Source organism: Cuculus canorus, chromosome 20 (genome assembly GCF_017976375.1).
Source record: "Cuculus canorus isolate bCucCan1 chromosome 20, bCucCan1.pri, whole genome shotgun sequence".
NCBI classification, from domain to species: Eukaryota; Metazoa; Chordata; class Aves; order Cuculiformes; family Cuculidae; genus Cuculus; species Cuculus canorus.
Genome location: NC_071420.1, coordinates 1,252,641 through 1,271,374, shown reverse-complemented (window position 1 = coordinate 1,271,374; position 18,734 = coordinate 1,252,641). Strand labels below are relative to the sequence as shown.

At 53.4% G+C, this 18,734-nt stretch overlaps 1 protein-coding gene across 2 annotated transcripts; it reads right to left on the bottom strand.

The window, feature by feature from the left end:
- Nucleotides 1–10,589: 10,589 nt before the first annotated feature.
- Nucleotides 10,590–17,890, bottom strand: DYNLL2 (dynein light chain LC8-type 2). Of its 2 annotated transcripts, XM_054085199.1 has the most exons (3): nucleotides 17,733–17,890; nucleotides 14,114–14,252; nucleotides 10,590–12,434 (listed from the first exon to the last, which is right to left on the bottom strand). In XM_054085199.1, the coding sequence occupies exons 2-3, from the start codon at nucleotides 14,243–14,245 to the stop codon at nucleotides 12,297–12,299; spliced, it is 270 nt and encodes an 89-aa protein (XP_053941174.1). In that variant the 5' UTR covers nucleotides 14,246–14,252; nucleotides 17,733–17,890; the 3' UTR covers nucleotides 10,590–12,296. The 2 variants fall into 2 exon arrangements, with proteins under 2 accessions (XP_053941174.1, XP_009565695.1); XM_009567400.2 differs by lacking the exon at nucleotides 17,733–17,890 and having other exon boundaries at nucleotides 14,114–14,271.
- Between the last annotated feature and the right edge of the window lie 844 nt (nucleotides 17,891–18,734).

Genomic DNA, 18,734 nt, shown 5'->3' with positions numbered 1-18,734 from the left:
GGCCGGGACACGCCGCGCGGCGGACGGCGAGCGCGTTTGAGGCGGCGGGCGCGGCGCAGCCCTGCCCCGTGGGGCGGGCACTGGGACCGGCTGCACAGGGCCCCGCGGCGGGGTCCGTCCTGGGGGTGCGGCGTTCCGGGTCAGGGGTTGGTGGACGCGGGAAGTGGAGTGGGGGCGCTTGGAGCGCTCCTCCAGCAGCGGTTCTCTACGACTACGTGAAAGGAGGTTGTGGGGAGGAGGGAGCTGGGCTCTTCTCCCCAGTGACAGGGGACAGGACAAGGGGGAATGGCCCCAGTGGGTCCCTTCCAGCCTAGTGATTCCATGATTCCATGTGTGTGTGACACACACCCGGCCCTGACACACTGACAGCTGTAGCACACTTGCAGCCGTGTCACACTGACGGCCATGACGTGCTCACAGCAGTGTCACACAGCCTTGTCACGCTGACATTCACGCCGTGCTCCAGCTGTCACACTCACAGCCGTGTGGTGCTGACAGCAGTTTCCACGCTCACAGGTGTGTCACTGACTGCCATATCGTACTTGCAGCCCTGACACACGGAACGTCATGTCACGCTCCATCCACGACACGCTCACAGCTCCGACACGCAGTGGTGACACTCTCACAGCCACGCCACGCTCCAGCAGTGACACACTTACACCCACAGAGCCTCCGGGGAAGGATCTTTCATGTGCTGGAGGTGCAGACGCCTGCCCTGGGCAGTGACCGTGGCTCTGGGTCCCACCACCTCCCCAGCCAAGGCCAGGGACACCGGGAGGTGACGATGGCCACCCGCGCTGGCGGCTGTGGCACCCGGAGCGATCCTGGGTGCGGGTGGGTGGCTGGGGCAGAAGTGCTGCAGCTGGCTCCTCGCGCAGTCCTGCATCCCGAGGGAGCAGCCGAGGCACTGGGGATTTGAACCGTTGTGGGCTTTCAGAGTTTCTTTAGAAGCCACAGTAAGCGATGCCGGTAGCGATCGCTGAAATAAGAGCTGCTGGCCCCTAACAGGTCACTCCTGTCCCAGCGCTGCTGTACCGGCCTTAGGACAGATGTCAGCACTGGGGACACAAGGGACTGGGCTGGGAAGAGAAACTGCCTGCCGTAAAGACAGGTCTGATCTCCTGGAATTAATTTCTTGCTGATGGGTAACATCAAACTGACCGATGGTATCCAGCCAATTCCTTGTGCATAGGGGCCCAGGAGAGAAGCCGGGGCTGAAAGGCCCCAGACAGCGGGGAAATACACTCGACTGGGGCTGAGCCAAGCGTTACTGCCCTGCTGCACGCAGCAAGCTGCCAGCACGGGGATCCGCATCGCCCAGAGAGGAGCAGGAGGGCTGCAGGGTCAGAGAATAGCAACCTCCCCTTCCATGTCACAGCCAGGTGAAGCCAAGGTCTGGTACCCCAGCCAGGAGACTGTCTTACCTCCGATCAACCTTCCTTTCATTCCCTTATCAGACTGAGCACATCGAGTAAGAAAAGTACGCGCTGTGCCTCCAGTGGCATCCCCTGTGTTTTCCTCTTTGTCCTGGGCTGTCTGTTTGTGGCTGATTGCTCTGCTTCTTACCTTTATCGTCCCATTTATTCTTTATTATTTGTTCCCTCAAAGACCCCGGCAGGCCTCCGAGGCAGGCACAGCGAAACACGTAGCAAAGAGACAGCCTGGAGCTCATTAATATTGTGCAAGGACGATTTCAGAGAGCTCTCTGCTATCCCAGCCATCGCTCCAGGGAGAGCAGCTGCTTGGCATCCTCTAAGTGCTCTGGGAGGCAGGATGAAAAAGAGGACACGTGGCCACCTTCGAGCCTTTGTGCGAGGGTCTCATCACCAACAGAGGAAACACAGACATGGTTTTGGTGTGAAAGCTGGGTAAGAGCTGCCTGGGAGTTGCACTGGGCTGGTTTGAACCCTGCCACTGCACTGGCCAGCACCGGAGCCTGGGGTGAGATGGAGAGCGAGGAGATCCCATCACCCACGCTGTGAGAGCGCCTGCTGGCACTTTACTCCATCCTGGAATGCCGTTCTTACACCCACAGCATGAGTGGATTTGATGAGGTGGCCGGGTCAGAGCTGGAATCTCGGCTGCCACCCGCTACTCTGCAGCATTTAGCAGCACCTGGGGTCTGGCTCAGGTGGAGCTGTGCTGCGTTTGGAATTTCAAAGCCAGGAATGTCAGTGTTGCCTTCCCAATTTCTCTGCTTGGCATAAATTTCTACAAAACCCACACTCAGGGACCTTTTTTTGGTTTTGTTCCTTTTTGTCACCATTTTAGTTTGTGATTTATTATTTTTAAAGCGTCTTAATGCATATTTCAAGTTCTCCCTTTCTTCTTGTACTCTGTTTTTAAAATGGTGCCGAAATGTGCATTTTGACAGCAGTCCTTGCTTTTGTGAGGCCCTAACGAATCTGTGACTGAAAGCAGACTGACACTGCTGTACGGGTTTATAAAGCAATGAAATCAGCCGAGAGCTGGGTAAAGATGCTGTGGATTTAAGGAATAACTCCACCGGAGCCAGCAAGGTTACACCAAGAAACATTTTACCAGTGCCTGGTAAGCCTTCACACTTCCTCAGCCTTCAAACCCTCCAGACGAGAGCAAACATCTCAGTATCCAGCAGCGGCCGTGAGGGAAAATCGAACAAGTCCACGACTGTTCAACGCTCTGCCACTGTCATGCAAATACATCTGGCTCAGCAGCTCAGAGACAGACTTCAAAGGAGAGGGGAGTCATTAGAATCACAGTTCAAAGAAGAAAGTGAGCAGCTGGTTTAGGCCATCTGGTAGGGGACATAAAATGGTCTCTTTCTTCCCCAGTCAGCCTCTGAAATTTTCATTAATTGTAGGAACATCTTCCAACATTAACCAATATAATAGTGTTAAAAATGTAGGTCTTAATAAATCATCAAAACTCCTGTCTTAGAAAAACAAGGTAGCCACAGTCCGGTGGGTCCTACCCTCTCCTGTAACACGGCGTACCATAATTACAATTTTAGTTTGGTGTTTCCAAAGCAAATTAGTGGGAATTGGATTCCTCAGCTTCTTTGAAGGTCCCGGGGAAGAATGTGGACGGGATGGCTCCCCAGGCTGCAGAGGGATCACCTTCTCTATTGATTTAAGGAGCTGCCTTTGATTTAAAAACATGCATAGAAGGTGTTCTCCCTAGGCTGCATCACTTGGGCTGGTTTCTCCTCTGCTGGGTCCCACCAGCCGCGATGCAGCCGGGATGCGGGCTCAGCGCCGGGAGGACAGCTGAGCACCACACTGTGCTGCTGGGCAGGCAGGGGAAGCTGCCCCCTCGCTGCCACTCGCAAGGGGGACCCACGGCCCTCTGGGTGCCTCTGGGTGCTGAGCCCAGGCAAACGCTGGCAACGTTTTGCCAACCCTGTCTGGCTTAAACAAAACCCCACCTCCCTGCAGCTCTCCCAGCCAAGAGCAATCCCAGCTCCAGCACAGCTCAGCAGAAATCCCCGGTTTAGCTGCTCTGATCTCAAGGCCCCCAGGAGCTCCTGGAAATTGATATTCCTTTTGAATATATGGATGAGTTCCTTGAAATTCAGGCAGGTGGTTTGATAATGCAGAGGTGGTGACAGCTGCCATGGGGAAGCCAAACTAAACAGGAGCCCTGATGAAGAGCTCAAGGGCACAGCAGATACCTGCTGGCTTTGACAAAGTGACAACCTAGAAGCTGCTGCCGGTTCTCCCTGCCTCCTCCTCGCCTTTCAGATTTGTCAGCTGTGTCTCTTCCAGTTAAAGGCAAAATGGAGAAACTTCATCTTAATCTTACTGCCCTGGGAGAAAAATTGTCCAAGAATTCAGCTGAGAATTTCAGGTTTTGATCCTGGGCTTTTCTGGACAGCACTGTTTCCATCAGTCCTGCCTTTGGTCCTCACACCTAGGACTGTCCATGTCTACTGGCTTTTTGCATCCTATCAGTAGCATTGCAAAAGAGATCAAACACCTGAACCTAGTAAAATCCCTGATCCTCTGATGTGCTTATATATCCGGGGGAGTCCACACGGCTGCACCGGCTGCCTGCATTTTGCCTGCACCCTGCAGAGCATCACTGAGCGTTCCACACCAGTGTCACGAGCTGTGCCGTCCTCCTGAGCCACGCTGGTCCTCAGGCGACTTGCTTAGGTCCAAGAGGAGAGCGGCCAGGGTGGGGACAGTGGGACCAGATGGAGGAGCAGAGGCTGCCCTAGGGAGCCCCGCGCCACAGAGAGGGTCTGCAAACACGCGCAGGCAGCTGCTCCATCGCTGGGAGCATTGAGTGAGTGCCCCTGCCTGCACCATGCTACACATTTACCAATCCCCAGGGGTGTGGGCGAATTCAGCCCTGATACCTAGCGTTATCTCCATGCCAAAGGTGCCTCCCACTGGCTTCCCAGCTGTTTTCCCAAGCTGCAGGCCAGCTGACAGGACAAACAGCGCTGGCTCCAGGCTTCTTTGCCACTGAACAACAGACACAAATGCCTAATCTCATTTTCTCATGCAAATGCCTGCTGGGTTGTCAGGGATGTTGCTCCAAGGCAGCAGCAGTGATAGATTTGAGGATTGGACCAGGTGTGCAGGATGGCAGGGGAAGGACGCGGCTGGGGAGCATCCGTGAGCCCCCTGTGCCTCCCCACGGGGTGCCATCACGGGGAGGGTGCCCGTGCCCGGACCCTCTCCGGGCCTCTGAGTCTCACTTGCTCAGGCCCTCCCTGCTCCTTGCCCTGAGTGCAGGTGTCCTGGTGATTTGGCTAATTAGGATAATTCCTCCCCTGCAATGAGGGCAATTAAACCTCCTTTCACATGGGAACACTAGCGGGCTGGGGTCACCAGCCCTCCTGGAAACCGGGCTCAGGATCCTCAGGCTATTTCTCCTGAGATGACTGCTGGCTTTATTTAACGTGGCTTAAATCGACTGTGTCCAGAGGTCTTGGAAACGCTGCTACTGCCTCCCCCCTGCACTGCTCTCCCCGGGCGTTATCTCCCCAGAGCTGGCAGAGCCTGGCATGTTCCCAAGTCAGCCTTCCCCAGGGAGGTGGGGGGGACCAGGGGGACACCGGCAGAGCCCGGCTGGTGGCAGTGGAGCCTGCGAACGCCTCCCCCTCTATACAAAATAGCACAGACTTTCTTTTTTAGTTTTACACCTCGATCTGTTTTCATCCATTGCATGTTTTCAGAAGCGGTGCTATAAATTAACACAGAAAATCTACACTCCCAGACCCGAGAGGGGTGAAGGAGCAGGGGCTGACATCGTTACTGGTAAACTGGATCCCCAAGAAGCCCTGCAGCCCAGCAGAGGCTGCTGCCGGCAGAGCGGGGAACGCAGGACCTGGAACTGCAGTGACCTGCTGCGAGTTGGAGAGAGCACTCTGCTAGCTGCCAAACCACCAGCAACCTGCCAGGGATGCACACCAACCATGAGCTAATCCCAACAAAAATAGGAGTGAAATCATAATTCATATGCATAATTCATGTGCATAATTTTATCTTTGCTGTACGTTCTCCAGGGACGTATTCTAGAAAATGCTTTCTTTCCCCTCCCCTCAACGCTTGTGTCCTTCCAAAAAATGCTGTAGATGCAAATCATTGGAGGCAGGAAGAGGTAGTAGCTTTGCTGGGTTACTAAATAAATGCTATATTTGTCTGAGTTTCTAGCCTACGTCTTGGCAAGTTATGCAGATTGATACTGTCGTATAGACACGCAGGCTTGTAATAATCACGGGATTTTAATTGCTTTCATTGTGAACCCTGGCTACTGATTGTATCTGTATGGAAAACTTAACAGTTTGCACTTGCAAATGTTAAAAATGTTAAACCATAATGGCAATTAGGAGATGATTATAGTTATTCTGAAGCAAGGATTGGAGTTAAGACTCTGAAGATGTCTCAAAGGACCAGGAAGCATTGCCCTGTTTACTGCACGGGCTTCAAGCTGATATTCCTATGATGTGAAATCTGCCAGATTTAATTGCCTAATGAGTTTCCATGAAATATTAAGTATCTTTAGCCAGCCCAGGCTCTGCCTGAATTGCCAGTATCATTCTTGCAGGAGGACGGTGACAAAGCCCTGGCCTGGCTCCCAACACATGCTGAGTCACCCCAGCGTTTCCCTTCTGTGGTGCTAATTACACAGACAAGGTCCAGGGCCCCCCCGCCAGCACAACCTCCAGCCCCCACAGGTGGGGACCCTGCTGTCAGTGGGACCCCCAGCACCCCTGAGTGGGAGGGTGAGCACTCCCTACTGGGAGGGGGTTGCATGGGGCCACCCCTCAGTCCCCCCTCAAGTTGCAGTTTCAGAGGGAGCCTTTGCAGCGTGGGTCCAGGTTTACCCCATCCAAGCTGACCCACAGAGGAGCAGACGCTTTCAGCCAGGTCATTTTAGTCCCTTAGAGAAAACAGAACTTTTAAAACTGGATTCAGGAAGAGGTTTTGTCCTTGTTGAAGTGTTCTGGGCTTTCCTCAAAAACAAAAAAGGCATTTATTTTTTTCCAGAGCCGTGTTCTGGGCCAGCAGCCAGCCGCCTGTGTGCAGGCTGCAGCGGAGGCACGTCCTGGCTTGGTGTCAGCCCTCCGTCCTTCCCTGCCAGAGCAGCGCCAGCAAGCAGCAGGCGGGAGAACTGGGTGAGATGGGCACGAGATTAACCCCCAAACCTGTAATCGAACACTTCATGGAAAAATATCTGTGTAAGAAGGGATTTCCGTTCTTCTGACTCAGCTTAAGCAGCACAGGGCTAAAGCTCAGGTCACACCGTGTGCACCTCCAGGACCCCAGGGAAATCCTTTCATCCTGTCCGGCAGCACCTGATGCTGATCACCCCAGGCCAGGGTAAAACAACAAAAAACCCTTTCCCGATGGCCCTGCTGCAGCGTGGCACCTGCGCAGGGGCCGCTAAGGGCAACGTGCTGGTGGGAACATACATCCAGCTCTGCAGAGTCCAGCCCTGCCCCTGTGTGGGACTCAGCAGCGGGACGCAGGAACAAAGGGTGGCTTTCACTGCACTCCTCCCGCGCAGGGCAAATTCTTCAGATGCTTTTACAGGCTGCAACCAATGCATGAGGAGAGCGGGGCTCCCAGCAATGTCCTCCCCATGAACTGAATTCATTCACACCTAGGCGGGAAAGAGGTGAAAGAAAAGGTCACGCACATGTTTAAATGCAGAGGGGCTGTGCTCCACAGACACTTGGATCTCTCCCGCAGGCCCTCCTGACCTAGAAGGCCAGGACGGAGGGCGCACATCCCGGCCAGGGTCTGGGCAAACAGCTGAGCAGCGGTCAGGCTGCTCCGCAACGGCCATAAATCAAGGGAGATGCGTAAGCAAGGGAGGGAACAAAGGACATGGAGAAGTGCCATGGTATCTGGCAGAAGAGGGCTGCGGCAGCTGTGCCAGAGGATGGCGTCTGAGAAAAGCCTCTGACCAAGCCTGCAAGGGTTCTGGCCTCATGTCCTGCAAGGGGACGAGACCTGGCCCTGCTCTTTGCTGCCCTTCCTCTCCTCTTCAAGACCAGCCCTGCAGAGGCCTGTGAGCAAGCACTGTGTGCCAGGGATGGGGGATGTGTTGGAGCACAACATCCCATCTCGTCCACAGCCCCGGCAGTGCTCCTGGGGTGCCTCTGCGGCACATCACCCTGGACCAGCATCGCTTTTTCCACCAGCTTCCAGCACTAAGATAGAAAGACATGGACCACAAGGCCACTGCAACAGCCTGCTCCCACAGGCAGGAGGAAACAAGCTACTCCAGGACCAGATAAAACTGTCCTCGAGCTTAACCCAGGGCCAAATCCTGCAGAGCAGAGCCTAGGGTTGCCCCCCAGGGGTGCCCTGCTCAGGCTACTGGTCTGGGAAAGGATGAGAACCAGAGTAGGGTCTGCCAGGGCTGCTCCCTTCCTAGCCCCATTCTGGGTGCTGAGGCCACTGGCGCTTGGTGCAGAAGCACAGCGTCTGTATTGCTAACAGAAGGCTGGTGAAGGCACTGACCTGGTGATAAGCAGTTATTTGTCTCGTTGGTAATGAGTTATTACTCAGCCTCAGCTAGACACTGCCTTAAGGGAGGAAACATCTGATCATCTTTTAATAAACACAGTTGGCTCCTGCGAGGCTCCTGCAGCTCCTGTATCTACAAAGCGCTCTGAGACACGTGGCTTATGCACAGACATTGCTGCTATGAGTCACAGTCTGGGAAAGGGTGTCAGAATCGTTGCTCAATAAATAGAACAAAGCAGGGAAACCTCGGGTGGGCAGGGATGGCACAGCCCCACTTCCTTCATCGCGTGGCACCAGCCTCCAAAGGATTTACCCATTAGAGACTGAACACGAGATAAAAATGATTTCTTCCACATTTCCGCTCTTCATCTCAAATCTCCTGCAAAAACACTATGAAAAGGAACACGTCCGTTGGGTACCGGGTTTACCAGCTCTGCCTCCACGTGCTTGGGAGAGATGAACACTGCAACAGCAGTGCTGCAGGCCGGCTTTGCTGGCTGGGGGAGCACTGACTGGCAGCCTGGGTGTTCCCATGGGAGCAGGCTGCAGCACCCAGTCCCTGTGCAGGTTGCCCAGGATGGGAGGTTGTCACCGTCACTGTGTCCCTTCCTGGTGCCAGAAGCTCAGGGGAGGAACACCGTGCCAGGCAGACAGGGAGCAAGGCTAGCTCTCCCTGCTAATGGAGTCACACACCTCCTCCCATAGTTTTCCACCATGCTCCCTCTGCAGAAGAATGAATCCTAGGTAATGACTGAGAGCTGCACACATGGAGCACAGCTACCAAAACCCAACCTGACTGCTCTTCAGTGCCACGAAGCTTTGCTTTTAAGAGTCCACATCTGGAAGAAATACTTGACATGAGGAACTGAACAACTTGGCTTGTACAAGAGAAAAAAAACATGAACTGCAGCATTACCCACAGCACACGCACATCTGCGCACACTGTCCAGCACCCAGACCTCTGCCCACAAGCAACAGCCAGCACCTCAGACTCCCCCACAATCAGACGTTTTCTGAATGCTTGTAAAGCAGGACAGAAATGTAGATCAAGTTTATATTTAAATAGCACTTTTTTCCCCAAATACATCTGGAAGCAGTTTCTTTCTCCAGATGTTTCCCCAACGGATACATACCTTCCACTCAGTGCCCCAGATCCAGATGTTTCCAAATAGCCTCATGCTCCAGCTGAAATCAAGCAGCCATCCTGGGGACTCTATTGACCTCTCCAGCACAGGAGCAGTTAATGCTCTGAGGCACCATGCAGGACACTTGCACCTGGTATAAACTGAAGACAAAGTGGAGCACAGCAACGGAAAAAGTCAAAGTCAAAGCTGCGTCAGACAGCTGCTGGGGAGCAGGAGGGGAAGCCAGCAGGGGAAGACAAGCTCCCCGTGAAAACCTCACCCTGCTCTCAGCCATGCAGAGGGAATTGCTGCTTAACTTCAGGCAGTTTGAATCTTCCAGAGCTACAGCGCTACGCTAAAGATGGTTTGCAGGGAATGCTGAGGACACACAGTACCGGTGTCCATCACAGGGGTTACAAGGAGGTGAGCAGGGCTTGGTTTCACTGCCTAACTGCTAAAGGCATGAGCTAGAGCATATTTTCCTTAGCCCAAAGCAGGCCTCCTGCTGCAAGCGACACACTGAAGGAGGCATCAGAAAAACTCAGTCCAGAAAAACTTTTCCCCTCAGGCTTGGATTAGCAGCCTCCTGTGCAGCAGCAGGCATTCAGGAGCTGGTCTCTCTGCCCCTTGCTTTGACCAAGGGCCCAACAGGGCAGACCTAGCCAGGCCAGAGCCTCCAGCGCAGCTGGAGCTTAAGGCCTACCACTACTTTCCAATGGAAAGGCTGGCTGCAGGTACTGAGGGAGGAGCAGCACTCCTGGTTCCCCAAAGCAGCAGCCTTCTCTGCATTCCAGCACTGTCAGGTATAGGTTATAGCAGGCTGGATATGTTACAGCCCCACTGCTGCTTGCTCCGCAGTCTGGGGTTCAGCTCCCTAACACAAGTGCTGCTGGATGCAGCTCAGCTCCCCCTCATTTCCCATGCTGGTGTTACCTCCCCACAGCAGCGCTGTTACACTGGAAAGCCCACAGCTTTTCCTAAGTGCCGAGGTGGCCACAAACCCCAAACGAGGTTGCATCAGGACAAATGAGCTGAGGGGGTTAAGCTCCTGCAGGCCAGAGCTACTAAACACATCAGCTTCAGCTAATGGACAGGAGTTTCAGATCTCCCCCTTGTACAGTGCACAGAAAGCCTGAAAGGGAAACTTTACTGCAAAGCAGTGAGACATCGAGTGCTCAGGAGCCAGGACCCCAGCTGCTGTCTCACCCCCAGCTTGTCATTAGCCCCTAGGAGGTCAGCTCCAGTGCTTCTGTATCTAGGTTACTTGGCAGAGCAGCATCCCATCAGGATGCACTCCTCCAGATCCCTCCTCTCCTGGCTGTTGAGCCAGGCTGGAGGTCAGTATCAGCACAGATGGACCACATAAGCACTTCAGGTCAAGTTCCTCCCTCTGCAGTCCTGCCTCCTTTGGGTTAGCATCTCCCAGGGCAGAGAACACGCTGCTTGCCCTCTGGACAGGCACAGTTTTTGATCGGCAATAAAGAAGAAAGAGGCTGTTTAAATGTGTCAATTCACCTTTAATGTTTGAAAAAAATAAATGGTATTTGAGCCATTGCAGTTATGAAGGGAACAGATCTTGCTCCACGAGAGACCGTGAACAGGTTCACATTAGACTCATGCTTGGAAAAAAACAAAACCCAAAACATTCTCCTGTCAGATCCAGAGCAGTGTTCTGAACAGACAAGACCACAAGAGTGCCCCAGACAGTCCAAGGCACATTACCCCAGTGCAGACATTTCCATCAACATGAAGTTATGACAGCTACATTCTTTCTAGTAACAACATTGTTCTATCAATATTACAAAATTAGGCATACTTTGGATTTTGCACAGAGACAAGAAGGACTTTTACTTCAGGAAGTAGTCAACCTGGGTCATCAAGTCATTTCACGAATGGCTCCCTTCACTCTGCCCTTCCCCCCAGCAGTGACTTATTACCAACACCAAATCCATCTCAGACAAGTCAGGCTCACCAGCCCAGCGATATTGTCTATGTATTAGTTAGCAAACCAATAAATAGACCTTATGACAAGCACCAGGTATTTACTTGCCATCGCACAGCATTTCTCCACACCCAGCTAGAAAGAACTTCCTGCAGTGTAATCCAAGAGTCAGTACATAGAGACAACATCACTGCTGAACCTATTGGAGACCAAGACGTTTGTCTGCCTTTGAAGCAGATGTCACATGAGTATCCTTCACACAAACATCACATGTAAATTTAACTTCTTGGTACTGTGCTTTAAGAACAAAAGCAGATATCAGAACATGGAGGACAGACCTCCAGAAATAGCTTATCAGCTACAGAAAATAAAAAAAGGAGACAGTGGCCACTTACAAGTCTTCCACATGACTAGCTTGCTTTAAGGAGAGCATCAAGTTAAGGCAGTGTTGAGACAACTGGCTAAGAACATGCCAAATAGAGCTGTTGTCAGTAGTCACCAATTTGATATCCTACTCCACTTCAGGGATGGACCACGTGGCTTTAGATCTCAGTATCAGGGTCTAAAGACTTCAGCCACAGGATGCTGCTTTCTGCAGCAAGCAGGGGATGTTTGTTGAAGTCTTCTAGACCAGGCTGAGTTGCTTACAAGTCTAGGTCAATGTTTCAGCAGAGCCAAAAATACAGTGATGGGCACTGAAAGAGAACACCAAGGGTGCCAGCTGCAAGTCTGTTTGTCACAGTCCGAGGTGGAGTTCAACCTGTGTGTGAAAGCCACATAAATCAAGAGCCACCCCACCAGCTTTCAGGGAAGGTCTAAGTACCTGCACTGAGGCTACTGGGAGAGCCAGCTCTCTGCAGTCTGCAGGGTGGGTACAGAGGCTCACACTGGCTTTGCTCCTCTTAACAGTCTAATAGAACTCAGTAAGGAAGTCTAGGTCTTTTGGCCTGCCCAAAGAAGTTTTCCCAGCCTCAAAGAAGGAGTTACGACTGAGGGAGCTTTGTGGAATCGTTTTATTTCTTCCCACGTAAAGGCCATTGTTTAAGCATTTACAGGTTTCCTAGTGCAATACAACCAAAAAAAAGCAGTAACAAAAAAATGCCGCCTTCTTCCCAGGCAACTAAACAGAAGTAGATTTTTACTGCAACATATACACATTAAATATAGTATACAGTCCATGCAGCGGCATAGCCATGTTAAAGGGAGTCGTGGCTTCAGCCATCAGTGCATTACAGTCCAAATTTCACTTGCTCCTACTTCCTATCCAGACTTGAAGAGAAGAATTGCAACCTGACCCAAGTAAAAATAGATGAAGTGCTTTGTCTCGTGTGTTACATAGCTGCCAAAGTTTCTGCCAACAATGCAGTGCCAAGTTGGGTTGTATTTCTTGTCAAATTCCTGAAGAAAGAGAAGAGAGGCATTAAGGCCAAGAAAGCCCACATGAAAATAGTTCTAAGCACAAATTCATAGCTGGTTCTGTTAACACAACACTGCCTTTCCTCCCACCTGCATCTTTACACTTAATACAATAGTAAGACACTATTGTATTAAGCAAGGTAGCAACTGACACAACTAGGCCTCTCCACTGGATTGTTTGAAGGATCCAACACAAGCAAATCATCTCCCAAGACTTAGAGTACACACCAGCCCCGAGTGGAAAAAGCAGACCCAAAGGCTCTCCTTGGAACAGTGTTATTTAAGCCCTATGTGTAGGCCAGCTTGGGGGAATATTTCTCCTCTCCCATTCCAAGCCTACTCACAAAAAAATAAAAAAAGATTTTGGCATGTCTGCTCCAGCAAGGCATTTGAGCTTAAAGGTCACCTAAAAAAAGGAATGAGAAGCCTGGGTTTTGCTGTCTGGACTCTTCTTCACATAAAAGGGTGAAAATCTGCATTGAAAATGAGCAGTCAAATTCACAGGCCAGACAGCACGAAAGACCCAAGAGGTCAGAGGTGAGCAAGCTGAATGCTGGCTCAGTAGCCAGACTCCTACCCAGCAGGTAAGGTAGGGTTAGAGACCACTGCTCTCCCTCTAATTAATACACAACTCCCAAGAACACCCTTCCCTCTCTTGACACAGAGTCAGAACAGACTCCACACCAAAGATTAAAGCAAGTGTTAGTCCTCAGACAGCAGCAAGAGTTTGAGGTCCTTGCAGGTAACCTTTGAAGTAAAGGAAAGCTTTCTTGCCAGGGCATGAAGGTGCATCAAATTGCCTCCCTCCTCCCAACGCACTCAGGAAATAAAAGGCCAACTATTTTGGATGCCTTCTGTTGCATACACTTTATAGGCTGCATTGCCCCAAGCACTTTGAGATAAGTCTTGCCTCCGATCAAAGTGATCTGAGAAGAAGACACCTTTGAATACTTTACATTCAAGCTCAGATTACAAGTAAGGCCCAAAAGATAGCCCGTGTCCCAGGACTACATTGCCTATGAAGTCACTTTCTTCCACCAAAAGGACTTCACACCCAGCCATTTGGAGATGCAGCTACAGAAGGAACCAACAGTTCCTTGATGCCATTAAGCATGAGACTTAAGTTAATGGGCCTCTGCAAATGGGGAGGCATCTTCACAAACCAGGGCAGTGCTTGCAGTGTTTTTAAAAGCAGCAGCTTCCAGAACCCTGTGCAAGGCTCCATCCTCCTCCACACCACTTACCCACAAAACCAGGAACACAGTAAACACACATGCACAGTTGCCACTTTGAGTGAAAGGTCAGAACAATCTCTCCCTACACTGGCATTGCAAGTCAAGCATCATCATCTGTGGAGCAGCTCCTAAAGAGAGACTGCAGCCAGCTCTTTCTAAGCTGGCAAATCCAGAGGGACAGCACTCATGCTGTTTGCTCAGAACTTGCCAGAACAAGAGACCAGGCCCTGCTCTGCCATAGCCCTACTCTGACCTTGGAGAAGTCACTCCATCCTCTTGGGAATAGCAGTAAAGAAGCCAAGAAGAAAGCGTCTTGTCCCCCCAAACAGAAGTATGAAGTCTCAGACACCCAGGCTCACAACAGGCACACATAATTGAGAGCTTCAGGAAGTCTCAGCCAGAGCAGCCCCCTGATCCCGTAGTTACCTTCTTTATATATGCTGCAATGTCCTTTTCTATGTTGTACTTCTCCATCGCCTGTGTAGCACAGTCTACAGCATCCTGCTGCATGTCCTCAGACATGTCCGCATTCTTGATCACAGCCTTTCTGTCGGACATTGTGAACCTAAGGCAGAACATAGATTCCTTTAATCCCTTCCCAGGAAAGGAGAAGCTTCCTGTGCATCAGAGGTTGTCTTTTCTATGGCAGGCTGCGTCACAAACCAATACTACAAGCCCCCTGTTACAGCAAGGGTGACTTTATCAGGGAAGCCTATAACAGTCCCAGGCTGAAGTGCCCCTTACAGCTGGAGCACTGGCACTGTCTGGAGGTTAGATCAGAGTCCAACATCACCACCTGCATTACACACATGCAGAAAAAGCTTATTCTGTGGGAGGAGACAGGATCTGCAGAGAGCTACAGCTCTCCTATACATCAATAGGCTACAGCCAAGTTTGTCTTCCAGGTGCACCAGTGGTTTGGAGCATCATCTGTTCAGAGCCTGGCAACAATCAATCCCAGACTGCCCGTCTCCAACAGGGAGGCTCTGGAAGTGCGTTAGCAGCAGTGGTTTTTATTCCACCCCATGCCAGGAGTTCGTTACTGCTGCTAGTTTAGCCTGGAAGGAGTGTTGCTCCACATTCAGCCTATCACTATCCCCTCACCTCCTGCTGCTTTGCCACGGAAACCCAGACTTCAGCTGTTCCCATGGGACAAAGCCAGTCTGACAAGCCAGAAACAGGTTAGCACCACACTGCAGCCTAGAAACAGGGAAGTAAGCCCCGCCACAGAGCTGACACAGCTAGGGCCTGGCAAAGCAACCTCCTTCTCCCACTCCTGCCTGTGAACCACAACACAGATGCTAGAAACAAGCCTTTGAGGAACTGGAGTGGTATACCGGAGCTAAGCATTTAGTCCCCTTCACTGAGGCAGTTCAGGTGCTTCACACCAGCCACTAAAGCCATTTAAACGTACATCTGCCATGACATTTCCAGGGAGGCTCTCACCATTGGTAAGTTTCCAGTGCAGTTCCTACTCTCCTAGAAATCAGAGATTTGGCAATCTGAGGTCTGCAGGCTTTCCTCAAGCAGAGGCCATGACACGTACCCCAAAGGAAGGAGACTCATGCAGTCCTGCTGCTGCCTGGCACACTCCAAAACCTCTCCAGACACCAGACCACCTGCTCCTGCACAGTACGTGAGGCCCAGTCAGAATGTACATGTTATCCTGGGAGCTGGTCAAGCTGAGGTGTGCACTGAGGGGGGACCACAGCAGCTCACCTCGGCAGCCGCTCTCACCAGAGCGTATTAAAAACTTCGTGGGAATAAGCTTCTTAATGGGAAGGAATGCCTCCAATTAAGCCTGTAAAGCACCATTAAGTTTCCTAAATCCTTTTACAGTGCTGCAAATCTTGAGTGATACTACCAAGCATGTTTTGAAATACTGAAACTACACACTTTTAGCTCTGCTGGGGAGTGAAGAAAATCTGCTGCAATGATCGCTTCCTGGAAGAGTCCCAGAAAACTGAAGGAGTAGCTTTGTTACAGCAATTAAAAGAGCCTGCTATCCAGAGAGAAAGAGAATCCAGTTACATAATTGCAGCCCTATGATTACAATACTTCAATTCTTCACTCTGCCTGCAGTCGAAGATTTCTATTGCAGCCTTAATTTATACGTTTTAGATACGACATTTAATAGAGCACTGCTATTAACACACACCACCAGCATCAGGAGGAATGACAGGAACTGAGCTCAAACGCCAACAGAGAGCACGTGTCCCTATCACAGCTCAAGAAAAGCTACTTCCAGGCAGGTTATTGCCCTCCATGCTGCCCAGATACCCTGGCAGGGAAAGACACAGCTCAGAACCACCCAACAAACTACCTGAAGATTTGGATTCACTATCCAGGAATCTGACAATCCCTTACAAGCCTTCTGGGGGTCCAGCCCACAAGAGAAAGGAAGTAGCAGGAATTCACTTGTGGGTCATTCTTTCAAGAAAGTCTCTGTAGGGACAAAGGGCAACCCAGCTCTGACACTCATCAGGCCTTCACACACCCCCAATGCATGCTGAGTTCAGAGGGCAATAGCCATTACATAATCATCTACCGAGTGACCTGCAAAAAGCCTCTTCTTCCCTCATTGTTTAGGCAAGGCGCATCTCAGTGCAGGCCCAAGCTGCCGAGGGCCGACAGCGCCATAGTAAAAAACATCATCCTCCAGTAGATCCACAGGCACTGGCCCGTCTGCCCTCCCCAGCACTGCACTGCTCCAGGGCACAGCATTCCTCATGGGCTGATCATGACAGGGGCTGCCACCCGGCTGTGCTGCTGGAGCTGCTGGAGCGAGGGTTCCCCTGCATCCGCTGTGGGGCAGGCAGCAGCTTAGAGTGCCACTCATCCACCCACCCCAACACCCCAGAGCAAGGCCTCAGTCTCAGCTCATTCCCACATACATACGCTATCCATAAAACACAAGATCACAGCTCACCCTCAGGGTCTTGCTACCCAAGCCTGGCCCCGAGGAAAACCACGAAGCCCCAGCACCCATCCCAGGACAGGATGAGCCTCAGAAGGTGTAAGAGAACAGCTCCAGCAGTCAGCCGCTCCCCAACCCAGGCCCAAACAGAGCACCAAGCCACTCCCCCAGCAGGACAGGATACGGCTGATATTCAAGCTCAGCACCCACTCCCTCACCAAGACGAGATATGGCTTTGGGATGGAGATGAGACACGAGGCCCCCACGTCCACTCTTTACCTCCCCAGGCAGGACTGGGCCTTAAGAGTGGGACAAGGCCCAAGCCCAGCACCCACGGTCTCCCACAGCAGGGCAGGATGGAGCCCTAGGACAGTGATGAGGCCCAATCCCAGAACCCAACTGCTCCCCCAGCATGACAGGAACAAAGCCCAAGCCCAACACCCACTGCTTCCCTACCAGGGCAGGACAGAGACCTAAGAATGAGTCGAGACCCATTCCCAACACTCAAGCACTCCCTCAGCAGCACAGGATGGAGCCTGAGACTGGAGATAACACCCAATCCCACCACCCAACCACTCCTCCAGCAGAACAGGATGGAGCCTGGGGAGATGAGCCCAAATCCCTGCACCCAACCACTCCCCCATCAGGACAGGATGGAATCTTAGAGAAATGATCCCAAATCCCAGCACCCAACCACTCCCCCACCAGGACAGGATGGAACCTTGGAGAGATGATCCCAAATCCCAGCACTCAACCACTCCCCCAAAAGGACAGGATGCGGCCTAAGAATGGAAATGAGACCCAACCCCAGCAGGACAGTTCGGGGCCTGAGGATGAGGCCCAGCCCCACCGCCTCCCCCACGGCAGGAGGGGCCCCATCGCGGGCCCAGGGGCGCCGCTGCTGCAGGCCGGAACCCGGCGTGACCTTCACCGGGGGAGGCGGGGGTGACCTTGCCCGGGGCGGCTGCGGGCGAAGCCGGGGAGGAACTCGGGGAGCCGGGGGACCGCGACCCCCACGAGCCGCCTTATCCCCCCCACACAGCCCTGGGGGCCGCCCCCCTCGAACGCCCCGGCGCTCGGCGGGGAGCGGGTCCCGCCTGGCCCTGCCCCGCGGAGGGCGAAGCTCACCTTCACAGTGACAGGGCCACCCCTGGAGGGCGAGGCACCGAGGCGGGAGGAAGGAGGGCGAGGAAGGAGGAGAGGCCGGTGCCGTGCGCTGCCTGCGCCGCGCGCTCGCGCCCCGCCGCCGCGCCGCGCTCAAATACCGCCCCGCCCGCTGCGGCGCCCGGGCCGCCGCGCCCCCATTGGCCGAGCCGCCCCGCACGCCGCGCCCCCATTGGCTGCGCCGGCACGCGGCCCCGCAGCCCCGGGCCGTCCGCCCGCGCTGGTCTGCCTACATCCTGTTTCATCCCACAGTGCCGCGCGGCGGCCGGGGCGGGGCAGGGCGGGACTCGGCGCGGGGGGGGGGGAACCTGGGTGGGGAGGGGCACGGGGAGGGGGGAGCTCTGCGGGTTTGGTGAGCCCGGGGTCCGGCCTTGGAGGCCTGAGCCCCGGGGGTAATGGACTTGGGGAGCATCCCGAACCCTGGGAGGGACCCTGATGCCTGGGAGGGACTGATGGCCTTGGGGGGACTGATCCCCTTGGGGGGAACGGCCCTAAGAGGGACCCCAACCCCCTGAGGGGCACCCCGTACCCCTGGGAGGGTCACTGATCCTTGGGGAGGGACTCATGGCATTGGGGGGGCTGATCCCCTTCCTTGGGAGAAATGGCCCCGAGAGGGCCTGATCCTCTGGGAGAGATCCTGTCCACCTAGTGGGGACCCCCAGCCTTGGGGAGGGACCCGTGACCTTGGGGAGGCCTGATTCCCTGGGAAGGACCCGCAGCCTTGGGGAGGTCTGATCCCCGCGGGGGAAATGGCCTTGGGAGGGACCCCCAGCCGTGGGGAGATCCAATCCCCATGGGGAGAACAGCCTTGGGAGAGACCCCAAACCCCTGATGGGGCCTTGCTGCTGTGGCATCCCCGGACACCATGGACCTGGCTCTGCCCTCACACTGGCCATGACAGAGATGGAGCTCTGGTGACACATTGCAGAGCACTGCCGGCCTGTCAGCACCATAGGGTCTGTCCCC

Bases quoted from the DNA above. Each gene is read 5' to 3' on its own strand.
- DYNLL2 (XM_009567400.2), bottom strand. From the start codon at position 14,266: ATGTTCTGCCTTAGGTTCACAATGTCCGACAGAAAGGCTGTGATCAAG. The intron at 12,435-14,113 runs GTAACTACGGGA...CTCTTTCTTCAG, and splicing joins TTGCAGCATATATAAAGAAG to GAATTTGACAAGAAATACAA.